At 27.6% G+C, this 27,498-nt stretch overlaps 1 protein-coding gene across 8 annotated transcripts in view; it reads left to right on the forward strand.

The window, feature by feature from the left end:
- LOC129951149 (longitudinals lacking protein, isoforms F/I/K/T) overlaps positions 1–27,498 on the forward strand; it is a 125,746-nt gene that overhangs the window by 48,931 nt on the left and 49,317 nt on the right. Inside the window, exon 7 of one of the 8 annotated variants that reach the window (XM_056063170.1) lies at positions 18,697–20,202. The exons of 6 other annotated variants lie outside the window; for them this stretch is intronic. In XM_056063170.1, the coding sequence (XP_055919145.1) occupies positions 18,697–19,454 (758 nt within the window). In that variant the 3' untranslated portion in view covers positions 19,455–20,202. Of the gene's footprint in view, positions 1–16,739; positions 17,673–18,696; positions 20,203–27,498 lie in introns of those variants that run through there. One more of the 8 variants, XM_056063171.1, reaches the window with a different exon arrangement.

A 27,498-nucleotide genomic window follows, 5' to 3' on the forward strand; every position in this document is an offset into this window, starting at 1 on the left:
CTGAAAGTTTAGTCCAAGAAACAAATTTGTTTCTTCAATACATACATACATATATGTTTTTAGTTATATATGTGACATTTTAATTTCAAAATGCAGCTTTGTAACGAGTTCCTTCGTAATCGGAAACTTACGAATCCCGAAAACAAATCCATCACCAAATCCGTTCGTCATGTAAAATCTAATACGATGTGCATTGGCAATGATGTTTTTTTTTTTGAATTCTTAAGAGTTGTTGGTTAGGTAATAAAAGTTAAACCTTATGTAAACTAGAATTACAAAAAATGAATCCGTGTTTCTTTTGCCAATACCTTTAGAAGTTTTTTTTTTGAACTGAAAATTGAGAAGTTTTCCTTTGAACAATACTCAAAAGAAGTGAAGGCTATTTTAACGTATTGAGAAAAAGAATAGGAGTATAAGCTTATTGAGGAGTTCCCATTTGGGCCGAAGTTAATTGTTAGCATTATTAGGAATGAATTGATGGTTTTAGTAATGTCTTTGTTACAGAGATGAATTGTGTTGAAAAAGTCCTAAATTATTTACCAGTAAATGAAACATATTCTCACACTTAAAGACAGACTTTTCATATTTTTCTTTATTGACTTTGACTTCTTCAGGAAAAACGGGTAAATTTAGTTAACACTTTTTTTAAAGTTACTATGTTATTTCAAAAGCTTATATTCGTTTTACCATTTTCAGGCATATTCAGTTTTATATTTAGAAATTTTGGCCGTGCTTGATCCACCTACGGAAAATTCCTCCAAAAGATTGTTTGCCTATGATTTCATAAGCCTGCTAGAAATATCGTAAAATTAATTTACGACAAATTCAAATTCATATAAAATAGAAAAGAAATCGAAAAAGAGTTTCTAAAGAACTAAATCACTTGATGAATGTCAGTTGATAATTTTAAAATGGGAAAACGATTTACGAACTGCGTTCATGATGCATCATAAATGCAAAGTAGTTTGATATATTTTTGAATACTGCACGTATTTTAATTTATTTGTATATTTATACAATTTCAACATTTAAATGTACATTTATTTAGTTTTTTGTTGTTTTGATTCCAATCATAAATACAATATCGAATGCATTTAAAATTTTGCAAGGTCTACTTTTACTCTTGCATGGATCTTGATTGAGATTAGTTTAGTATCTGCGAGTTTTATGGTCTCTTATTGTTAAAAGGGTAACACATTAAATTTGTTTTGTTGATAAATTCGTATGCATATTTCTACATTTCCTGGCATGAAACTCCCCCCGCTGTTTTTTCAGACAAAATATCCAATCCTATATTTTGATTTATAAATTTTATAATTTCATAACAAAATGCTACTAGTATACCGTATAATTGTTTTTCATTGTCTTTATTAATAAAAGAAAAAAAACAACGTTTTAATTTCTCCATAGACCTCCTTTCACCACTTTATGAAACTGACTATATACCTACTCCTTCGACTTCCGATACTTATTACAATGAAGATTCCAAATTTAAATCAGAACATTTTTTTAATACGCCATCAAGAGAAGAATCACATATAGCGATTGGAAGGTAGAAATTTTTGTTTGTTTCTAATTTATGTAAATTATTCTAAAAAAACAAATCCTTCACAGATATGATAAGGATAAAATAAAAGCGGCACATGACAATAGTACAACTTGTGAAAAATGTGGAAAAGAATATAAACGACGGGAAAGTTTGTGTCGTCATCGTAGATTAGAATGCGGCAAACCAAAAAAATTCGCCTGTTTATTGTGCTTTCGAAGTTTTCATCAGCCATATAATTTAGAACGTCATATTTCGACTGTTCACAATTTTAATAAGAAAATATCAAAAAAAAGTTCACATTAGGATTTATATTTTATTTCAATTAATGTTTAAAAAATGTAGATGATATGTTTTCTGAAATGTTGAATAAGTGATTTTGTGATATGTATGCAAATGACTTTGGATGAAATATTTTGTTTATAAGTTGTTTTAAGGATTTATCTCTTTATTTAAAAACACTAACTTCTTTTCTACGACTATGGAAACTACATAGTGGCTAGAATAAGTCTAAAACAGTATTTTGCCAATTGTGTTATTCTTGAGTTACACACAATTTTTGTTGGGTTTTTCATTTGATATTCTTATTTATGACTTGGAAATTGAAGCAAACATTTATTTTATTACCATTTACATGGTTTGTTTTTCTAACAATACTTCATACCGTAAAATCTGACACTTTCTATAGATTAGGGATTTTTAGTATGCTTTACAATTTCGTAAGGGAATATGGTTGTGCGAAATCTCTTAATTAACCAAGGCCGCCAAGACCCTTAAAAATCTCAAGTATATCTGTCATGTCATAATTAGGCAAATTCATGCATTATTACTACCTTGCACAATTTTTAAGAGAAGTTGTCACATTCTGATTTGTCCAAGCTTCAAGTTTCTTATTCTAAATGCATCATTTTAAGGGCCGAGAAATATTTGTATTTTAAATTGTATGCTATTTACTCGTAACGGCAGTGTAGCGAGTAACTAAAAAATAAAAGTAATTCGAAAATAATGATACAATGTGACTTCGAATTACTTATTCAGTATTAAAATATTAAAACAAATGCATTATTCTTCTAAGTACAATTTAAATTAACGCACATTAATATTTAGAATAAAATTAAGACTTTTTCTTTAAACTTATCTTTCAATTTGATATTCATTTAAAAAAAAATATTTATTTTGCGGAAATTGAAAATAGTCGATAATCGGAATAATGATTGTTATGGTTTTGATAAGAAAAAAAAAAATGTGAAATGAAGTGCTAATTTAGAGAAGAACATTTAAATAAAAGCTATACTCCAGTGCATATTAATAAAATATAATGTATCTTTGGTCTATGGATTATTGAGTGGTCGTAGTAGGATAATCCTTTTATGTTTTTCTTGATCTCAAATTCTACTCAAAACCATTTTAGTTTGTTACAAAATAAGAGCCAGTTAGCTGACTATCTTTAAACAAAGATTATGGTTGATAAGCTACAATCTGTCTTTTCAATAAATCAGTCAATTTGAGAAATTGTTACTCAGACAATTTAGCTTAAATAGCATGTTAAGTTCAAGAATTTGCTTGAATATAGTTGGACCATGTTTAATTAAGAGACTAGCATGATAAAAAGAAATATTGGTGTTTACATACCATTGTCGCCCTCTTGGGTTTATAAAAATCCTTTAATTATGGAATAATTAAATTAAAATTTTTACAATGTTACTTTTTGTTAAATTTTGTTTCACAAAAGATCTACGATATCAGGAAGTATTTCGAAAAAAAGATATAATAATAAAATAAAATAAAATCCGCAGAAAAATTCTTAGTAGAAGGAAAGTCAAAGGTGAATAAAATCTTAAATCGTATAAATAATTTTAAAGGAAGCCGTCATTAAGTTATGATTACTTTTTTAAAGAATTATCTTTAATTCATTTAAACTGATGATGTGATACGAAAAATCTTATAAATACTAAAATCTTATAAATTATGATTGAGTATAATTTATGATTGTCGCATATTTTTTGAAGGCAAATTCAATTCAATTGTTCTTTCTTTATAATAATTTGATTTATGCACCTACATTATGGACACTTAAGTTTGAAAAAATTAACCTAATTGTTTTAATTTATTCAAAATCAAATATGTTGGAAGCTAGGAGAGAACACAAAATTATAATCTAACCAGCAGCAAAAAGAAAACCACTCAATATTTCAATTTTCCAATGCAACTTTAGTGTTTATGTACTTTTAATAATGTAAACATTTTCCTAAATGACTACTTTTATTCCCTTCAAACTGTTTTTTTTTTTTAATTAGGAATTTCCTAAAATTTTCAAAGGAAACAAACATTTTTTGTGCAACTTTATACTCGTAAAAATGTAATGAGCAGGAATTTAAAATTATTATCTGTTTATGGCATTATTTAATCAGTAACGCAATTTTAATAAATCCATATTTTTCAACATTATGAAAACATAAAAACATTACAAAAAATGCATTAAATTACTAACATAGTTTCAAATTTTTACTGGATGTACTCCTAAATCTTTTGGTCATAGACAAGATTTTAAAATAGAAAAAAAGGCAGGAGCCACATCAGGAGAATGCCATCTACCATCTCCTAGGGTTGAAGCACCACGAAGCAAAAAGTTTATGTTTACTCTGGCGATGATTTTTCGTCGTACTGCTTGAAGCATACATTATCCATCTCAATATTTTACGAGAAAACTAATGTTTAGTAACGTGTAATTCGTATACATACATATACCCGATGATTTCTAGGGCAGGGACCATTCTCTTTAGGGCTCACTTTCATTACGTGGAATTGTGATTGATTTTGAAATGAGATCGCAGTGAAAACGCTCTATTGAAAATACCACTTCGTCTTAGTGATTTAAAATGTTCCCGTCTCACCTCTTCAATGACCCCGCATTTACCAATCTTACTGTTGAAAGTTAATTTTGCCCAACTCAAATCCATCCGTTTGCAGAGCACCAATCTATGTATATGTTAGCTACCTGACTAAAATTTAATTTCGGATGATATTCCGAGGATCAGTTTTTATTCTACAAAACAAATCTTATTAGATGAACTGAACAGAAACAAAGGTTAAGTTTTCTCACTCGTTAATTGATGAATCCTAGTGTTGTGCCGGGACGAAACGTCAACAAATCAATTTTTGATGGACTTTTAGGCCTCAAAGCTTTTTCAAGGTTTGTTTTACGTTTGTTTGATATTGTTTTGGAGTAAACTCGAGTTTTTTTTTCCTATCATCATTTCAAGTAGTTAGCCAACCTTTCGATACAGTTAATAATGGTATCTTATGAAAATGTTATTAATTTGTATGCAAATATAAATTCAAGATCAAAGTATTTAAGATCGTAAATAACTAATTTTTTTGTAAACACAAATGCATGTACTTGCCGCAACATTTTCCTTCGAATTTATTCGGATAAAATGCTAGGAATAATACCTAAAAGTAAACGAAACGGTTATTGACTTAATAAATGTTTTTAAAAATGTTATCGAGAATTAAGAGATTTGTACCATACAATTTTTGTATCCATTTTAATATGTGCTTAGTTAGTTTTGTTTTATTAATGCAATTTAACATTACACAAACAAAAATTCATAACAAAGTGCTTTCAAGTGCCACATTACTATTTTTGTTATAAATTCGATAGTTTTGTATTATTCTGTTTCATTTCCTTGCTAATGCTCGAATATAAATTCTTATTTTAACCCCTAGAATTACTTGAACCTGTTTATCAAGATGATGAATTGTTCTATGTTCAAAATCAATATGCAATAAAAATGCGTGACTTGAAGATTAATGTAAAGAATATAAAATTAACAGCAAAGAGGTAGTCAGATCAAAATATGTTTTTCTTATTGAGTCTACATAATTTTTCAAAAATCCTTTCCTAATTCTAGTGGCGTTGTAACGCGAAAAAAATATAATAAATTCTCATGTGAACATTGTGGCAAGTCATATAGACATCGTGGAAATTTAGGCCGACATGTTCGCTATGAGTGTGGGAAACCGCGAAATTGTATGTGTCCATCATGTGATCGAAGCTTCCATCAAGTTAGTAATCTACAACGACATGTTTTAACAGTACATATGCAAAAGAAATAATAAAATTTAATTTATGAATTTTATTAATCCATCATAATGTGGAATATTATAATATTATTTATTTTCTGATTTAAATTTTGAATTCGAATGTTAAGTTAAATTATTTGTTTATTTTATTGTTTTTATCTTTTGACTTCATATCGACTAACGTATACTGTTTAAATTGACTTCAAGGAAGAAATTTGTTAAGTTTTGAAAGCAATACATCGAGATCGATTAAAAGCAACAGATAATCGTCAATTGTCATTAAATGACAATATTTGGATTTACACTTTTCTGTTGCCCTTTAACATTTGTATTTGAATTTATAGCTGATTTATATATTTAGTAAATAGTTATCATATTTCTTATGAATAAAAATTGTTCAATTATAATAAAATAACCAAAAATTAGTATTGGTTGTATATGAAAATGGTTTCAGAACATAAGAAATTAATTGCAAGCAAAACAAATGGCTGATTCCAAACAAAAAAAATAAATCTTATGACGTGTAAACTCTATAATAATTAAAACAAAATAATATTTAAAGAAGACACAATGGCTTTCTATTCAGTTATTTAGGCCTTTTTGTCGGTGAGTTACAGTTCTACATTTAACACAAAAATCCATAATTTCAAATTTTGTATACAAAGATTTCTCTGGAACTGGAACGTCAAAGAAATCGACACACCCATCCCTAACTATAAACACATTGTATTGTATTATATATATTTTTTTTGTTTTTCAAAAATCGGGTTGTTGACCAGAAAATCTCATCGTTCGAATGACAGAATTGTCATGAGAAGAACTTTTCAAAATGAGATGTTAATGTTAATTAAAAGAACTGTAAAACTGGATGATTTTGAAACTATCAAATAATCTTTAAAAATATTTTAACTATCTTTTATAAGGACTGTGTGAACTAGGGCCTCACTCAATAAACTTCTCCATGTAGCTCGGTCCCTAGCTAGATGTCTCCAGTTTCGCGATCCAAGTTGGGTCAGGTCACTTTCTACTTGTGCGAGACATCTGATCCGCGGTCATCCTCTACTACGCTGCCCTGTGGGTGTGGATCCGAAGACTTTCCGGGCCAGGGCATTGGTTTCCATGCTCTCTACGTGACCAAGCCATCTTAGTCGATAGACTTTTACCCTTCTGGCTTAGTCTACGTCGCTGTACATCCCGTACAACCCGTCGTTCCATCTTATTCTCCACTCCTGGGGTGGAATCGCGTAAGGTGATTGTTGATTGTTGACCATCAAAATTATCAAATTGATTATCACTTTTTTGCTATGGTTTGTTAGTGACAGCTATTTAGGTTTCACTTTCATATATTTTGATTATTTATTTGTGAGAAAGATAATTTGTGTGAAATTCAGCTCCACTATAAATTTAAAATTTTTGTGGAAAAAAGTGAAAATATATGAAAGTTAAAATAAATAAGTGTGAACAGTAATGTATACTTCAATGCAAATTTTATATCAGAGCACCAGAAAGAAAAATAACTACAAAAAGAGTTCAATTGCTGAGAATCAACTTAGGGAATAAAGCAAATATTTTCGAACTTCCTAGCCCAATGTAACTTTGAAAATGTCTATGAATATTTATAAATAAGTTATTTACAACATATTGTATGTATCTATACGTATAAATTATTTATTTTCGATTCATGAAAAAATTTCTATTGAACAACGAAACATTTGTGTATGTTTTGCGGTTGCTCGATTTACAATCAGGAATAAGATCAACATATATTCCACCTATGCTTTAACTGGCTGCCACTTTAAATCTTCATCGAGGTGGTGGTTATCAACGAAAAGTTTGGGCTGATTGTGTTGCAACGGCTCTATGCCGAAAATTGAGCACTTCGATTAAACAAAAGAATATTTTTTTCAAACATATAACAAACATTTGTTTTAATTTATAACTATTATTGAATATAGTTATAGGTATACTTATATTTTCGCAGAAACAAAACTTTGCAAATTGAAAATTCAACACAATAAACACAACAGCTGATCCAAATAACATTTATACTTGTAATTTGTACCAAGTTTCTCAAACTTGGGTAAGTGCTGCCAGCAAATAGTAAAGTTTTAGCGATCACTTTATATAGATCAAAGAGAAGTTGATGATTAAAATTGACTATCAAAACAGTGACAATCAACTATCGCCTTACGCGATTCCACCCCTGATCTATGCATACGGGACCGTAGATCAAACGAAGAACTTTTCTCTCGAAACGACCCAATGTACTTTCATCCGCTTCTGTCATAGTCCAAGCTTTTGCACCGTACAGCAGGACGGGGAATATGAGGATAATGAGAGTGGAACAACTGAGTTTAAAATTATTATCTTAAATCATTTTCTAACAGTTATTCTTAGGTCCTCATTATGAACAACATTGGTTAGCAAGGTTTTGTAACTGGTGAGCAAATATCTTTTCTAATTTGTTTGATTCGCCTAATTCGAAACGCACTTGAAAATCGATCTTTCCCGTTAAATTTTTTGAGGTCTGTCCTTTTCATTCATTAAAAAAAAATAGACAATCTAATGTTTAGGGTTATCAATTTGCGAATTACAATTTGCAATTTATTAAGGAAAATTTTAAACCTTTCTTTTCGCTTTGATAACTAGTAAATTGCTGATTGCGTTTTTATTAAAAAAACAAGCATCAACAAATATCTAAAAAGAGACAGTTCGTGAAAATAACCAAAGCAATTACGCTTAAACGGAACTATCAATTGGAATTCACAACTGCTAAAAGTTAAAGTAGCAATTCTTTGTCAAGAAATAGTAAGATTCAAAATCGTTTTAAATTAGGTAAACTATTTTTTAAGCTTAGTAAATTGTCAAAAATGGCTTTAACTACTAAATCGTTTAAAATTTTGCACCACTGATTAGTTTTTTTTTTTTTTTTAAATATGTTTCATAATTATTCTTCAAATATTTTTAAATTGTGCTTATTAGTTGTTATTCTTTAACAGAAGAACGCAAAACGGTACACACATTTTTTGTTTTTGTTATAATAAGGAATATGTCACCTAAACAAGGTTTTCACATCAAGTTTCTATTTCGCAAAATTATCATAATTTTTTGTTAAGAACTATGTCGAGTTTTACCTAGAAAAATAAAAGGTCCAACTAAATTGTCGATTATACACAAAAGCGACAATTTATGTCTTTTAGATTACTTACATTTATAAATATAATAAAAATAAGGAACAAGAACAAAACAATACTTACATAGTCAATTATTGCTCGAATATTGATCGATGAATCATATCGAAGATATTTATTTAAGGTTGTGAGATATGCTTTAATGTCCTTGGCAGCTAGTACACTCACAAAATACTCAACAAATTACATTGAACCGTAACTTTCAATCTTCAACTGTTGTAGATAAGATACTCATAGGCTGTTCAAAAGTAAATATAAAATACTATTGTCGTATTTCAATTCACAACTTTGTTACTAATGCTCAACAAGTTAAAGATACTTTAGATTAGTAAAGGAATGAATAATAAATTCAATTGACTGACAATTTACTTTAGCCACTAATGTATAGTTGGTATAAATAAAATAGAGAACTTGCACTACATATTTCTTAAACAGATTGCCTTTAGTTCAAATATTGAAAGTAGGTGTTCTTGTTCCTTTATATAACGTTTTTGTATACATACAATTCTGAAAAGGAAAAAATGGATAAAGATTAAAATGTTTGCCTTGTATGCATAATTGCTTATGACAATGGGCAGGTTCAGGCAACATAAGGGACTTTATTTGCAGTCAACTTCATATTCCTTGAACGTACATTTTGACTAAGGTAATTAGTTAGTTTTCCAAGTGCCATCGATTTCAAATTCAGAACTTTACTTCGAAAATCTCTTCTTTAAGTTCATTGTACAAAAACTACCAAAAACATTAGTGTCTACAAAACACTCCTTAGGCAAGCAAGGAACCTCCATTATTAAAATATATTAAATGGAGTTGTGCAAAAAATAAATAAATCATAGAGTAATAAAATTTAGCTTTCAGTTGAATCAAAAAACATGACGCAAGTGTAATTTAGACAGAAGTAAACTTGACTTGATAGTAGGGGAGAATTTTCTTGACTTATAAAATAAATAAATTGGGTGGCGCGACAGTCCGTTGAGAACCAAGGCCTAGTGACTTACAACTCTCAACCATTCCTGTGTGCGAGTAATGTTGTCAGGAATGGAGGGGACCTACAGTTTATATGCCGACTCCGAACGGCTAATTTTGAGAAAGCACTTTTTCATGACAATAGTTACTCTTGGAGAAATTGTCAATTCCTCGCAAGAGGCAGTACCCGTGAAAAGACTTTAGATGGCATAGGCAGGGATCGAACCCAAGACCTCTAGCATGACAGTCCAACGCACTAACCATCATGCCACGGGTACGGGATAAAGATTAAAATGTTTGCCTTGTATGCATAATTGCTTATGACAATGGGCAGGTTCAGGCAACATAAGGGACTTTATTTGCAGTCAACTTCATATTCCTTGAACGTACATTTTGACTAAGGTAATTAGTTAGTTTTCCAAGTGCCATCGATTTCAAATTCAGAACTTTACTTCGAAAATCTCTTCTTTAAGTTCATTGTACAAAAACTACCAAAAACATTAGTGTCTACAAAACACTCCTTAGGCAAGCAAGGAACCTCCATTATTAAAATATATTAAATGGAGTTGTGCAAAAAATAAATAAATCATAGAGTAATAAAATTTAGCTTTCAGTTGAATCAAAAAACATGACGCAAGTGTAATTTAGACAGAAGTAAACTTGACTTGATAGTAGGGGAGAATTTTCTTGACTTACTTTCCATTAAAGTTGCCTTAATTAAAAGGTAATTTGTTTGGCAGCTGGCCAATCAGATACTAGAAACTTGCCTTACTTTCAAGTCCTTTATGTCGACTGAGACTGCCCAATTCCTTTCAAGATTTTTACTATTCGATATAATGTTAGACACTTTTCAGTTATTCTTAAAAATCACCGTTGGGAAATGATAATTAATTGTCGTGATTGATTTTTTATTTCAATTACAAGTAATTTGTAATTAACCTTTTTTAAATTACAATTACACGTAAATGTAATTGTAATTGAAAACGTACATGTCAATTACTTCTAATTGTAATTAAAAACATGTTCATTTCAATTACTTCTTATTGCAATTGAAAAAATGCAATAACTTATTCCATATAATTGAAAATTGAAAGTTCTTGAGCTAAAACACGTTTAAATTACAGTCAAGGTTATTGATTTCCTTAACACAACACACATAAAACAACTTTGCATTTCAGAAAATTATTTTGTTATATCGCGTAAAATGTAATTATCGAAAATTAACATTTAATTAAATTTTTGTGTAATGATTACTGGAAAAAGTAATTTATTATTACTTTTTTGATTATTTCTTTTGATTTCAATTACATTTACATAATTAAATTGCAAATAATTTTCGCAATTCAATTACATGTAATGAGTAATTGAAATTCTTGAATTACATTTTAAAGTATGTATGTAATTGCAAAATTGTGTCCGCGGGAAATTCAGACAGACATTTAGAACGCTTTATTCCGTAGTAAGAATAGGTCGGACAATATAATACTTTTAAGAAAAACTTATTATTTTAGTTATAATTTTGGATGAACTTTCCAAAAAATGTAAGTGTTACACAGGCGTTTAAAAATATTGTTTCTTTTCAAGACAAAATATAATATAAAGTTTTAATTTAATGTTTCTGTATAATTTTGATTAATTTAAGATTATAATTATAACTATAATAAATCTTTATAAAATCATATACACATACGGAATCTCCTTTGTGTCCAAAAAACAACCAATTGTTTTAAGAAAAAAATGTCCCGACTGCCAAACAACCATATTTTAATTGCATTTGATTAAAAGTTTAACGCTTCAATATAATCTCCTTATTAAACGTATTTTTTAATTATACTATATTTTTTTTTGCATTCCTGATTGATCTAATTTTTGATATTATTTTTTTTTTGCGCTAACCAATACAAAAATAACCAAAATCGAGTTTAAATGAAAATATTTACACACTTATTGTTTAGGCCAAGTTTGTTCTACTAAATAATTGACAAACGCAAACAAAACACAAACCAGAGAACATTGAATGTTGTAAAAATATAATTTTGTTTCCGTTTCCGTGTTTGATGCCAAATGATATTAACACTTTGATTGCATTTTTTTTTATAAATAATATATGGTCTTCATTTTCTCTAACCGAATGCGTTTGTTATTTTTATGAATTATGTATTTATTGTTATATTTTATTTTGTTTAATTAAATCAACAAAAACATTTTACACCTAACATGCGAATGAAACTAAAAAAAAAACACACAAACAAACATTGAATGAATTAATTATTATAAATTATCAAAATTTAAAAATTACATTTGAAAATAAATATAAATATATTTATAAAATATTAAATATTAAAAAAAAAATTACATACTATTTATAAAAATCAAATAAAATGTTTTTGGTGTAAAATTAATTCAAGCCGAATTTCAGGGTTTCATAATTACGATAGTTTACTGTTGCAAGAAAGTTTTACCTGCCCTCAATGCTTTCGTACCTATCGACGTCATGGCACACTGCGCCGTCACCTTCGACAAGAATGTGGCAAAGGCAAGAGCATGGTGTGCTCGGTGTGTGGCCATCGTACCAAACGTGCCGATCACTTGAGACAGCACGTTCGTAAGAAACATCCAGAAATTGCAATGCGATCTTTATTCCGGAGGCCATCTCAACACCAATCCATGCAACAACAACAGCAGCAACACTTGCATCACTATCAATCTGGTAGCCATCACCATCATCATCACCATCGAAGTGGTGGTGGTGGTAATACTAATGCTGCTGCTGCAGTGGTGCCATCTTCGTCTTCCTTACCACCAACGACGCCAGCTGACACTTCTGCTGCGTCTTCGTCGTCGTTTAAAGCAGTAGCATCCGCGGCAGCAGCAGCAATTGAAGAATCTCATTCAGCAGCAGCGTCGGCGGCGCCTTTATCAGAATCATTGCAATCGTCTTATGAGCAGAAATTCAAATTTCAAATTTCATAGTAGAAACAAGTTTCACCACTTGACCAAATACCGAACAAAAAAAAATGAGATTAATTTGAAAATGAAACAAATTTCAAAAACCTAGATGAGGAAAAGATGAATAATTATCCTCTGCGTTCCTCTTTTAAATGCGCACAGTTGCAATACATATTATATTATATATTTTTTCAAACTTTGTTGTAGCTGTAAGTTTTTTGTACGATGATTTTACTTTTTTTTTATTTTGAGATTTTGAATCAACCAAAGAGTTATTATTTTTTGTATAATAACCTCTATTATTATCAATTATACATTTTTTAACATTATCTTTGTTTAGTTCGAAAGCATTTACGAGAGATATTGATTATATTATATTTTAATTTTTACGAAAAGAAAGTTTAAATCTATAATTTTTCTTCATTTTTAAAGTATAGGTAAAAATGAATGTTATATGAGCCAAATATTATATTAAATATATATTTAAATCTAACTAAATGATCAAAAATAAAATAATTCTATTTTATTGTTAAACAATAATTGTTACAATTGACAAAAAAAAAAAATCAGATAAAAATAATTTTGTACCAAGAAAGAAAAAAAAAACAATAAAACAATATTTTTATGACTAAATTTCAAATATGTAGTTCTTTTTATGTTGTGTTTGTGTAAATGAATCTTTAATGGAAGTTGTTTATTTGCAATGCACTGAACACGAAAACAAAAAGAAGAAGTCCAAACAGCAGTGATAACTATTTATGTTTTATGCTCATTACACGTACGAATTATAAAACGAATAGAGAGTCTATAAAGTGCTTTTTCGATTAGATGAATTTTAGGACTTTTGTACCTTCCAACGAATTACAGATCATTCAGTTTGAAACATGATGTAATGTTTTAATTCAAATGTTTTAGCAAAACGCATTACAGATCATTCAGTTTGAAACATGATGTAATGTTTTAATTCAAATGTTTTAGCAAAACGCAAATTTTAAACAAAGAATCATTTTGAATTTTAAAATACGAACAAGTTGAAAGTATTTATATTTTAACATCAGGCTTTAATGTTGTTGGATATCTTTGTCTTTCTTGTTTCCTGAATTGACGTATTGACTTTCAAATTCGTTTTGAAATAGTATTGTTAAAGTCACAGTTAATGTTTACCTAAATGGTGTCTTACTTACTTAAAATAGCGCTACAGTCCTGTTTGAACTAGAACCTCACCCAACTAACTTCTCCATCTAGCTTGGTCCCTAGCTAGATGTATCCAGTTGCGAACTCCTAAATGGTGTCATGCATTCGAAATTCAGGGATTGTAAATCTGAGTGTTCGATTTTGGGAATACCACATTTTTGATTTTAATTGTTATTAGTGAATTAAGATCCTTGAAGCCACTGCTGCAAAAATGTGTGGTAAATGATGTTGAGATCTTCAAATGTTTATGTGGTAAATAATGTTCCATTTTGTTTGTTATCAAGCATATGAATTATTTTAATTAGTATGTCGGTTCGGCTACTGCCTTAAAGTTTTTATTTTCATAAAGTTTTGTAACATAATGTTTGACTCTAGGTTGTTTATACCAAAACATTATGGAATCTGATATGAATATTTTTTCTTTTAAAGGGCTCATCTGATTTATTCCTTAGCCTTTAACTTTGCTGTATGTAGAAAAAATTGCGTTTTTCTTCTTTCCTTCATACAATTAAAACAAAAAAGTTTGTACCCAGTTTATTAATATGCCATTTTACGTTGTGATATTGATACAATTATTATATTATCTTCCTAAAGTTAGTAAATGATGTCTCGTGATCAAATTATCCTATTGCTTCCAAAAACTCGACGCAAATCGAACGTCCAAAAATCACTTGTGTCGTGGTGTACATAATATTCCGCATGTGTTTTACTTTAGGTTTTGTCAGAAAAAGGTAACAATGTTTTAAAAGAAAATATATTGTTAATTTGTTACAATGTTTCCTTGCGTTGAATAAGTTTCTTGCAAGATTGAACTCAGCACAATATAAACATCAACTCTTAGCAAGTGTTGATGATTTATTTGTCCGATGATTCATTCCAAGTCACACCCAAATAAATTTTAGTATTTATGAATTTGTCGTAATGGAGTAACATTGAGCAATAATTGGTTATCTTATATCGAAGAATGCGTGCTTTGAGAAAAATTGAAAAATCTGTCGTACTCATTCCATTTTGTTAGCATAGCCGTATTATTGAAAGCTCAATAATTAAGTAAATTCGATTCGGTACTTCTTAAGCCACAGTAAATAGACAAATTCCAAAACTTATGCTTCAGTATTCAAATTATTGTAATAACAATGATTCCAAGCCCGTCATTCATTCTGTGCAGGTTTGAATTAGTGTAGCTTGTCCATCTACAAAAAAGTTGCTTCCAAAGAACGTGTGAAAATGCCACATAAACATTTTAAAAATCATTTATGTTGAAGTTTAAGAATTTTCCCATTTATTTCCTTGGGTATAAATACGTCTAATTAAGTATATATTTCCAAAAGATAGGCTTTTGTTACGAGAAGCGAATCGAACGTTATAAATCGTAGTTAATTATAAAATCCAGTGCCAACTTAAAAAAAATTATGTTGGCTATGTGAGAAAAGCGTCATTCCCTTGCATTTTGCATTATTAAAATAAATGTTAGTTTAATAAACTGAATTCAAAGGGTTCTTCACCTTTTGTTTTATTTAAAACCATAAGCTTTGAACAGCCTACATTTTCGCTCCTACTCTTCAATACCTACATATATCGAAAATCAGGCTAACATCAAATTTGATCGTTCTGGTTTTTAAAATCTTTAAATAAGTCCCTTCTATTAAAATAATAAAAGAACCAATATCTAAAACGTATTTTGAATGTGTAGGTTTCTTTTTCTATTACGAAAATACAATTTATTTGAGGCCATCGTTTCACTTACTTACCAAAGAAACATTTGTTCACATCTCAAAATTGAAAACATAAATTAAAATGATTTTTTTGTTTTCAAATTAAAGCACTGACATTGTATAAATCTTCGATTTTGTGTGTTTCAAATGATAAAACTTTAATTAATCATTTGAAAAATACTTCAAATTTATTTTTAAAATATTTTTCTAAACTGATCCTTTTTTGTTTATAAAAGCTGAAGGAATAGCAATCAAATTTTTAAGAATTTCTTTACTGATTGAACTTTCGATTTGTTAATATTTTTTATTTACCACGTGTCGGACGATGCCATTCAAAAACATATCTAGTTATCATTGTCTAGTGGAATTCTTCAATAAGATAAAAACAACAACGGGTATATTTCGGTTAATTATGTTTGGTTCCAATCTTTAATTTTTAAAATTTTTATTAAAACTCTTGTTTATCAATAAAAATAAATTAAAAATAGATTTTATAGATTCTTTTTTCTTACCTATTTAATACATTCATACAACTAACCCTATTATAGTTAAATAAAATATTTTTTATATAAGAACAAAATAATAAAATAAATAAAAAGATTTTAAATAAAACAAAAAGGATAGTATATTGTTTCTTTTGAACGTGAATGTTTAAAAATAAAAACAAAAATATTCCCTCATACTCCAAATCAATTTCTTTTGCAACTTTTAATGGTAAATAACATAATATATAAATATTATTATTTTTTTTTGTTAACAAACTTTGTAAATTTTTTCTTGGGGTCTTCTAAAACAGTTATTTTTTTTTAATTTTTAAAAATCTTTTATGTTTTTTTTCTTAATTTATTGAATAAAAAAAAAATCTCTATTTTTATGTTTTATACTAGTACATGGTTACTTATATTTCATATTTACACCAAATTATTCAAAATATACATATTTTTTTTTTAAATAAAACTTTAATGTTTATAAATAAAATCTTAGATTAAAGTGTATAAAATGTTATACATTAAAAAAATAAATAGAAATAATTTAAAATAAAAATAAATCACCATACAACAAAAACCAAACCAAAAACCCCTAATTTTTCAGATCTGCGGACATTGTATAATATTGCTACAGCAGCTGCGGCAGCATCGTCGACTTCTGGCGGAGGTGGTGCTGGAAGTGGTGGTTGTGGTAGCAATGTTGGTGGTATTGTAAATTGTGGCGCTGCAAATAGTGGCTTATTCGAACCAGAAATAACGATACGAAAATTGTACAAAAGCTGTAGAAAATCCTCACTGCCTGGTTCATCGCCGCCAAGTTTGGGCGGTCTCAATAGTAATGCGGTATCGGTTAGTAGTGGCAGTCATAGCGGCTGTGGCGCTGGTTGTTCGCAATGCTCTTTGTCTGCCGCTGCAGCCGCTTCTATACAATTGGCAAATTTTATCGGCTCCCAAATGATGATGCCAACTTCAGTAGATATAAATTCAATTAGTCAAAATTCTAGTTCGGGGTTTGGTTGTATTTCTTCAAAGCTACCTCAACCACCACCTGGAGGAGGAGGAGGAGGTGGACTTGTCACTCACCAGCCATCTACATCATCATCCGCTCTTCATGCAACACTAGCAGCATCGGTAGCAGCAGCAGCAGCAAGTAGCTCAGTCTCAGCAGCAACAGCAGCGACAATTTCTCCTTCTTCAGCTATTTCCGTTTTTACAACGCCAAAGAAAAATCCAACACAATTTAATTGTAATTTTTGTCAATTTATTTGTACGTGGAAATACGATTTGAAATTGCATTTACGACAAAAGCACGGAATTCACAATAAAAAGTTGTAAACTAATATCTAAAAAATCCTCTTGGTCAACCACAACAAAAACTATTAAATAAAAATTAATATTTTCGTACAAACTATTGTAAATTATGAACAAACAAAATATGTACATACAAACTGATATAAATGTTTCACTGTTAAATTTTCTAATTTCATTTTTATAAAGTTAAACAAACCAAACAAAAAAAATAAAAATATCATGGAAATGAGCTTTTTTATTACAACAACAAATTATATGGGTTTCCCTTTACAGTAAAAAAAAAAAAACTAACACAAAGAGAGTAGCTGGGTTTGTTTTTCGTTTGTTCTATTTGATTCCTTCTTTAATTTTCAGGGCTCCTCCAAATTGCTTATACTACCTCCAAGGCACCAAAGGGAACACGCTTTGTTTGCATGCGATGTCCAGATCGAGTGTACAAATCATTTAGATCACTTCAGCGACACCTACGCATCGAGTGTCATAAGCCGCCGCTACACGAATGCTTGTTATGTTCCAGTAAATTTTATTACGCTGGCACTTTAAAAATTCATATGCGTGTTCATAGTCATAAGTAACGTCTTTTTTTTCCCAGGGGAATGTAGATTCAAAAAAAAGAAAACTAAATTATATTCTGCTATCGATGTGAATGGAATTCCAAATTTTGAAATCGTAATTTAATTATTATTTTATTTCAAAACAATCAAGATATATTCCATTTAAACTGATAGCGAATATAAGAGAAACTTAAACCAAAAATTGAACACTTATTTTAAATTGTAGAACTAGAATTCATTTTTAATTTTATGTTTCAAATAGAAAAATTGAAACTAAGTTGATTTTTGTTCTTAAAACAAAATTTTAATAGTAGATGTATATTTTTTAGCTTTGTTTATTACTTTTATTTTGATTGCAAAAAAATGTAAACATTTATTTTATCTGTCTTAGCTATTTCAGTTAAATTTTTGTATTATTTTGTAGAAAATAATGTAGAATAAAAAAATGCAGTTTTCGAATTGCTATTGGACAAAAATATTATAAATGTAAATGATGTTCGAATTATTTTTAAAATTTGTTTTTCTTTTTGTTTTTTTTTTTTCATTTCATTTCATTTAACCCCCAAATGATCACCCCCACACACACATTCCATTGTATAAAAAAAACACACACAAACCCATTCATTAATCCATTCATTAAAATTAAAAAATAAATATCTTAACACAACAAAAAAAAAAAAACTTAACTTCGAAAAGATATGACAATAGATTTCGAACAATCAATGACTGTTGGCGATCGTTTCCCATGCAGCGTATGTGGAAAGAGTTATCTACGCAAACGCCACTTACAACGCCATATGCGCGATGAATGCATAGGAATACCACCACGCTTCAAGTGTGATCTATGTCCGTCGAGATTCCGTAGAAAGTACCACATGGTCAGACACATGACATCGAAACATGGTATCCCAGCAAATGACGGACCCGAAAATCTATCAATGAAAAAAGACTTCTACGAAAATGAGAATGTCCCAGGACCGGGCTATAGTGTGATACATCACAATGCAGCAGCAGCGGCAGCAGCCGCAGTAGCAGCTGTTGCTGCAGCCCAAGCTGGTGGAAATTTAAAATATGAATGTGGTGTTAATAATGGTGGTGGGGCAGTTGTGCCGCCTACAAGTACTATACCATCGACGATGCCCTCTTATGGGTTGACAGGAGCGATTGCAGCGTACCCAACATCAGCATCAGCAGCGGCGGTAGCTGCAGCAACAGCAGCAGCATTATCTGGAAGCGATGATGATCAGCATTATCATCAAAACAACCACCGTAAAGATGATCAAGACAAAGAAGAAACCGAGCCAAAAATGTTAAAAGTTGAACCAATTAGTCCATCCAAAGGCATAGCTATGGATGAAGATTGGAAAATGAAGCTAAGCTTGCAGTTGATTTCAAATTCGCTGCTAAAGGAGCGATTGATGAATTCAATGCCTTTTGCTTATAATAATAATTAATTTTAGTATTTGTATTTATTATTATTATTATTTTTTACTTTAAACTTTTGTGTCGTATATTTTGTATGATTTTTTAATTTTGTATATTTAAGATATTTTATTTAAAACAAACACAAAAACAATTGTAACCTTTCCCAAAGTGTCCCAAAAAATGAAACGCAACAAACCAAAAAAAAAAGAATTTACGTAACTTTTTTATATATATAAAACAAAAAACAAAACAAAGAACAATGACTTAATATTATGAAACTATATAATTCCATTTTTTTAATTATTATTTATCGATCTCAAATTTATTTATAAATTATTTAATTAAATTTTTGTGATTTTAAAAACGATTTTTTTATTTCACTTGCCATTTTGTAATGTTAAGTTTATAATAAGAACAAAAACGATATTTTAAATCAAAGAAAAACTAATTTATAATCGATAAGTCAAAACTTAAAATACTCAAAAGAATAATATAATATTTATTTATCGATGATTGATACTCAAAAATTGAAAAAAAAAAAGAAACAGGGCCCAATTCGACATTTTCTAGTCTTGTTGAATAAAAATATAATTTAAATAAAAAGACGAGTTATTTTTTTGAAAATAAACTCTGCCATACGCTGTAAGACGACAAATACATATGTTTAGTTATAAGAATTGAAAGAGTTTTTTATATATATATATATTTCAATGTTAATAAGGAATTAAGAAAGAAGAATAATGAGATGCAAATATCGACATAATATTTTGAATATATTTTTATAAAAAAAGAAAATAGTTTTTTAAGAATTTATGTATGTATTTTTTCGAATTTTATTATGTACGGTATTTTAACATTTTATTTTATTCGTTCATCAATTAATTTGTCAGCGATTATATGCTTTTAAAAATCTCTACATTCAATTATAATACTTTGAGTTTTTAGTTTCTTCTACAAGTTTGTATATCATTTAATTTTATTTGATGTTTTTTTAATCAGAACTTATTTTGAAACTTTCATAATTGACTTTGTCGATTTTCAAAAGAATTTAATAAAATTACCTGGCATGTCAATTCGAAAGTAAAAGATTTATGTAATAATAAAAAAACATCGTTCTTCCCTTCTACATTCCAAAGTTCCATATCATTTTGTATTTGTTCTTGAAGAAACTAAAACTTTTATGTATAATTATAATTTAATTTATGTAAAACAAAGAAAAATAATTTTAATATTTTTTTAAGACTTATTTATAATTCAGATTCGTTTGCTTTCTTCATAAATTAGTTTCTATATTATATTTTTTTTAATTATTTAAAGACAAATAAATTATTTCTCAGAATTGTGAAAACAAATCAATTAATTTTTTCTTAAATTTTCCTAAACCTTAAAATCGTAATCTTTCCTTCTAATCCACTTTATTTTAATGGCGATAGTCTTTGAAAATTTTGGTGTTTATTGTTCGTTTAATAACTTATACAAAAAAAGCTGTACTAAAGTTTAAAATTATTAATTTTTTTTTCTTTTGTTTAACATAACTATAAAACTTGAATCACTTCGAACTCCAAAATAGATTTTTATAACTATAAAAGACAGGATTATAATACTTAACTATTTTAAAGTCTCCTTCTTTAGAAAAGAAAAAAAGAATACTGGTAGAGGGTATTTGAACAGATTTAAAGATATCAGAACTTCTTGAGTTTTATCGAGTTCTTTTTTAACTACAAAATAATAAATTTTTTTATTTTAATTTAAGTTTAATTTATCAGTATCACATTTTTTTTTTTGTGAAATCCTCACCAAAATTTCCAAAAAATAAAAACAATCGCATCTTTCTTTAATTTTTTTTGTATTCCTTTTCAAATAAAAAAGTTTTTATTTGGTTCATTTAAACTTTCAAAAAAAAAATTAAATTTTCTCTCTCTTTTTGTTTTTCAGCTCAGAAAAACAATACAATTATAAAACGGGAGAGAATTTTTAATTTTAGAAAAAAAAGTAAAACAAATTTTTACTAACCAAATAAAAATATTTCTTTTAGATTGTACGTTATTTACACACACAAACACCCTCAAATGGAAGAAGTCTCTTCAGCTCTAACTGTTGTATCCTGAATCTTCCTGCCTTCCCATATACTATCTATATGTGCATTCTAAACAAAATAAAAAGAGTATAAAACATATACGTAATTAATGATGGTTCAAGGGTTCCAAAACTTTCTTCTCAACATTTATATTTGTACTATTTTCCTATGATACTATTTTTTTCTTAACAATTTCTGCTAAAGTTAATATTTCTTTTTTCACTGTGCATCTTCTATTATTATATTAATAATTATTTGTTTAAAATATCGCAAAGCTTTTGTATACAGAATCAAATCAAAAACAAAAATTTGTATCAGTATTACTCGTATTAATTATGATCAGTGGTTTTGGAGTAAGGATAATAATTTATTCGCTTAAATAAGTTAATTATTTTCTGTTCAAATATAATATATAATATCACTTTGTCTATGTAAAAACAAAACAGTATCTTATATATATATATATCAATTATAAATTATTATAACTTTATAAATGTTTTATTGGAATTTTTTAAATTAAATAAAAACAACAAATTAAATTTTAAAATGCATACAATGTTTTTTATTTATCTTACTATTTTATTCCGCTCGTCAACATTTTGTTTGTTTAGTTGGTTTCTTCGCAATTTATTTTGTTTATATTTTTTGTTTGTTTTTCTTATTATTTTTTTTTTTAAATCAAATATGATGTACATACACTCACAAGTATCTTTTTTTTTATCCAGAAAAAAAAATATAATTTGTTTTTTAAGTTTCAGTAGATTGAAAATGCGTGCTAGTTAGATTTTTTGTGTGTTTTAATAGAAATTGCATTCCGATTACATTTTCGTTTTTTGTTTCATCAAAATTACAAAAAAAAATTCATTCCAAAAAATTAAATTTGAACAAAAATTTAAAACATTATCAAACAAAACAAAGAAAACAAACACAAAACAAAACAAAAATCCATCATTAATTATTACAGATTTCTCATTATGGTATCAACACTCATGTGATCAATGTGGTAAATCATATAAAACACGTAAAAGCTTATCACGTCATCGTCGATTTGAATGCCGTTTTACAACCGAACGTCCTCTATTTCAATGTCCTACGTGCAATTATGCTGCTAAACGTAGCGATAATCTAACCAAACATATTAAAACACATTTTGCTAAATTACAAAAAGAATTTTTTCCATTAGCCGTAAAACTACAAAATAGTTACAATATGCCTGAAATGGCATAGAACTTAAAAATACAAAAAAAAAAAACAGCAACAAAATAATAAAGAACAAAAACTAGAATTTTTGTCAATCTACTAGCAATAAAATAAAACAATACTAATAACATATATTTTTTAACTTAACAAGAATCACAAATTTACATATTTTAAAACAAAACCAAACAATTTAAAAAGGAAAAACTATATAGATTCTATTTTTGCATGAAATATATACAAAGAATATATATACATTTACACTATATATATTTTTATATATGTATTAATATATATATATATATATATATCAACCTCTAGTTATTTATTCTTGAATAATTAAAAGAAAAAAACAGTAACTTAACAATAATAAAAATACTCGTAAAATTAATTAATATTGAAGATTGATAAAAGAAGAATCTAATTATTAATTTGATAAATTGGATATAATTATAAAATTTCGTGAACAATTATTTAAATTACTCGTAAAAAAAAAACATTTTTTGGAAAATATTTTATGTGACTGCTCTAAATGCATATAATTTCCCTCTTGATAACGAAATGCTTGCCTTGGTTTATGGTGGAATATGTTGTGTTCTATGTAATAATATTTATTATGTTGCTTGTAATTAGTTATGAAAAGCTCAAAGTAAGACTACAAAAAACAATTTAAAAGCTATGGTGGAGGTTATAATATTATCTTAGTGCTTTAGCTTAGCAAAACTACTATCTAACTTTTTTTAAAGAAAAAATGGGAAGGGATTCTTAATTACCTCACATTCTTTCTAATAGGTACTAATTTTATTTTACTTTCAACTGAGTTAAGTGTAATTTTACTTTTACTCAAAAAAAAAACAAACATTTTCAGAATAGTTGAGTTTGCTGAATTGAATTGATTTGTATATTAAAAAAAAACCAATAGGTTTGAGATTAGATATGGACATTTCGGTTTAATCGATGTTTTCTAATTTAACACATTAAAGCCATACATTCCATTTTAAGGAGAAACTATTTAGATCTTGTATATGTTTTCTTTAACTGGAGACTGTTAGGGGACAACTATGATATTTGCCAACAAAATGTATAAAGCCACTACCGAAAATCTAAAGCCATTGTTGCGTAATGAATTTAATTACAACTAAAACTTATTCTTGTTGGTGAGTTTTTGTAAGATGATTTGAAATGTCTTTTTTTTTGTTAGATTCTGGTCAAACATTTATCAATGGGATTGGTTCAAAATATCCTGCTTTAAATTTACCTGCTTGAAGTGAGTTGTGTTGTTTACTTTAAATTTGCTGCATTTAAAGGTTACTATAGCAATTTCGAACACACAAATATACAAAACTGATAGTTACAACAACAATAAATCAATTTGGCTGTTGTTTAAAAATGATTCATAGAATTAACAAAATTAAACGATTTTTTTTCTAAAAAAACGTTTGTTTAGTTTGTTAGTTTTATGAATGTTAAAAAATATTTATAGCATAGTTTACTTTCTTAAAAATCAGTCTTAAGAAATAATGTTTTAGTTATTTCAGTAATTTGTGCCAAAAATATAAGACTTGAACTTTTAGAAATTTTATTTGACAGCTTATTCAGTTTTGAAATCTCATACAACTTGTCATTTAAGTTCCATTTTTAAAACGAAATTAAAACTGTTGTTTCAATCTTGTTATAGATTTCGTAAACTGATATTTGTTATAATTCTTACAACAATATATCAAATATAAATATGGATGTTAAAATTAGTTCGACAAAATTTAATTTTAATTTAAAAGATTGATAATATAGTGTTTCTTTCGTACTCTCAAAGAAGCAACCCTTCCCAAAAACAAGATTGGTTTTCAAGCAATACGTGACAGTTACCAGTGTTTTAGTTGCGGTTGCATCCAGTAAATATTAACTTAGTGAAATTCATAAAAATTATTATCATATTTCAAACTATAATACATGTTAATGGCAAATTAGTTTTTACTCATCAAATTTCAAATGGCTCAACAATCTATGTCGAAAATTTTCACTAACCGAACAATTATAGAGCAAATATGAAAAGGAAATCCCTGCTAAATTCAATATTTCTTATACAAAATGACAAAAAAAGGTTATCTTTTTAAATTCATAATAATTAAACAAACAATTCAAGAAGCACATATTCTTGAGTGTATTCAACATTTTTGTTTATAGGGATTAAAATTGACCCGAATTCTTCTTTTAAATATTTTATATTTTAAAAGTCGGTTTATGCTAACTTTTTGATATCTAATGCATTACAAACTATATCAATCAAAATACAAAAATGTTTATCAGACACGAACATTTTAAATAATTAAAAGCTAATTCACAAGTGACAAGCTGTAATAAGCTTATTTTAAGACAATCTAAGTCGAAAAAACCATTTGAAAGCCCCAAAAACTATTTGTAAATTCACAATGAATTACAATATATTAATTATTGTTTTCCTCCATAATACAAGTAAAAATTATAAAAATTACAGAAGTTTTTCAATTTTGAGAACAAAATAAATATAACCAAAATGAAAACAAAAATATTCCATTTATAAACAAATGCAAGGGAACAAAATATTGGGAACCATATGGGAAATGAGCATTCACCAAAATAAAAAAAAACATATTTGGTACACACATACTTTTGGCAAAATATATATTTTTTAAAAAATTAATATATCGATACAAAATTAAACGAAAACAAAAAATTAATATACCCTACAAAACTATAACTTAAACTAAAATTTAAATTAAAAATAAAAATACACATATATATGCCTATTTTTTATAATCGTATTTGGAAAAGGAACAAAATATAAAAGAGTAAAACAAAAAAGTAAAAAAAAATCAAAAAAAAACATTCCACTAATATTAAGAAATTTAATTTAACTTAACATTTAATCACATTATATACCTAAAAACCTATGTTTTATTAACAAACTTTTCTAGTCGTATAGTTTTAATAATATTATTGCTAATTTATTTGAATGTGTTTAATTATTATTATTATTATGTATATCCACTACAATATTTACACTTAATTTAATATTATTTAAAAATGCATTCCATTGAAATTTTTAAATTATTTCGCAAAACCCTTTTATTATCTTAAATGTTTGTACCTTTATTATAACCTACATCCCAACAAAAAAAAAAACGAAAAATATTTACATAAATTAAATCTATTTGTTTTTGTTGCAAGTATACATTAATTTTGTTTTTTTATTTATTTAACTTTATTATTCAATTTGTTTGTAATGTGTATATTTTCTATTCTCAAACAAAATTAAACTATCACAAATTTAATAAAACAAAACCATCTCAACAATTCAAACTCAACTCTTCATTAAATTCACAAAACATTAATTTTTGTCCTTTTTTGATTATAATATTTTTTTTCTCTTGAACAAAAAAAAAAACAGTTTTTGAATTCCAATTTTTTCAAAAAAAATAATAAGAAACTAAAGTTACAAAAAAAAAGAAACACAAAAGAAAACAATTTAAATTCTTTTTTAGATTTTCTTCCGTCAATACTTAATGAAGAAGGCCATCATCAACCATCATCGCCACCACCAACAATACCACCCCAACAGAACCAACAACAACAACATCAACAACATGATTTTCAACAACACCATCCTCCTTATCAGCCACAACAATCCGTGCAACCTCAAAAACGGTTTAGCTGCCAATTTTGTGGCAAGACATACGCTTCACGCGGCACTCTGGGTCGGCACACGCGTTACGAATGCCCCCACATTAGTGCCACACCTCAATTCCAATGCCCCCATTGTGATTTTGCAACAAAACGCAAAGACAATCTCAAGTGTCATGTAATAACTCATTTGAAACGTAGAAGATCCTCGTTTAAGGAAGATTCGTTTTTTGAAAATTTTTAATACATCTTCAAGTGCTTTGATGGAAACATAAACAAAAACAATTTAAAAACAAAAAACTAAACATTAAGTATTAATTTATTAAAACAGTTCATTTAACAAAACAAAAAAAAACATACATATAGTGCCTGAATAAAATGCTTAACAGAAAATATTTATTTAAATAACAAAAACAAAAAAAGAAACTTAACAAATAGAAAATATATACACTAAATGAAACGTCTTATAAAAAACAACTAAAAACTAAAATTATATCACAGAGGTAAATTAAAGATAAAAATTCAGAGATTATTATAAATAATTGTTATTAAGTGAAAATAGTAATGAAAATTATTAAACCAAATTTTTGGGTTTGCGAAAAAAACATGCCAAATTTAGTAATGTTAAGGATAGATATGATACCAAATTGATAGTCGTATAGTTTCTAAGAATAGATTTGAAAATACACTGACAGTGGAATATTTTTTTTTTTAAATTCGGTACATACATATTTTTACTTTTAAACTTTGGGAGTCTGGACACACTTGCGTGAAAAATACTTCATTTTGATGGACTTATCAATATTTTTCAGCCATTCACTAAGTTAAGTTTATTCCAATTCTATATCTTTGACAATGACCATGATTGACAAAGGGTTGTTTTTTAAAATTAAACAATTTGCTAATATTTTGAATTTTTTCTCTTTTGAAAAAATCTGAATTTTAAATTTTGAACTATTTTAAAAAAAACTTCAAATATTAAGCTCTTGCTGTTGTCATTTCGCTTTTATCAATAGTTACGAGTATGTTATAAAATCATAAATAATTTTTAGTTTTTCTAACAAATTATTTGGAGCTCTTATTTTTAACGCTCTAATATTTGTTTTCTAAAGTGTTATTTTTGAAAAACCATACTTCAG

This window comes from Eupeodes corollae, chromosome 3 (genome assembly GCF_945859685.1).
Source record: "Eupeodes corollae chromosome 3, idEupCoro1.1, whole genome shotgun sequence".
Classification (NCBI taxonomy): Eukaryota; Metazoa; Arthropoda; class Insecta; order Diptera; family Syrphidae; genus Eupeodes; species Eupeodes corollae.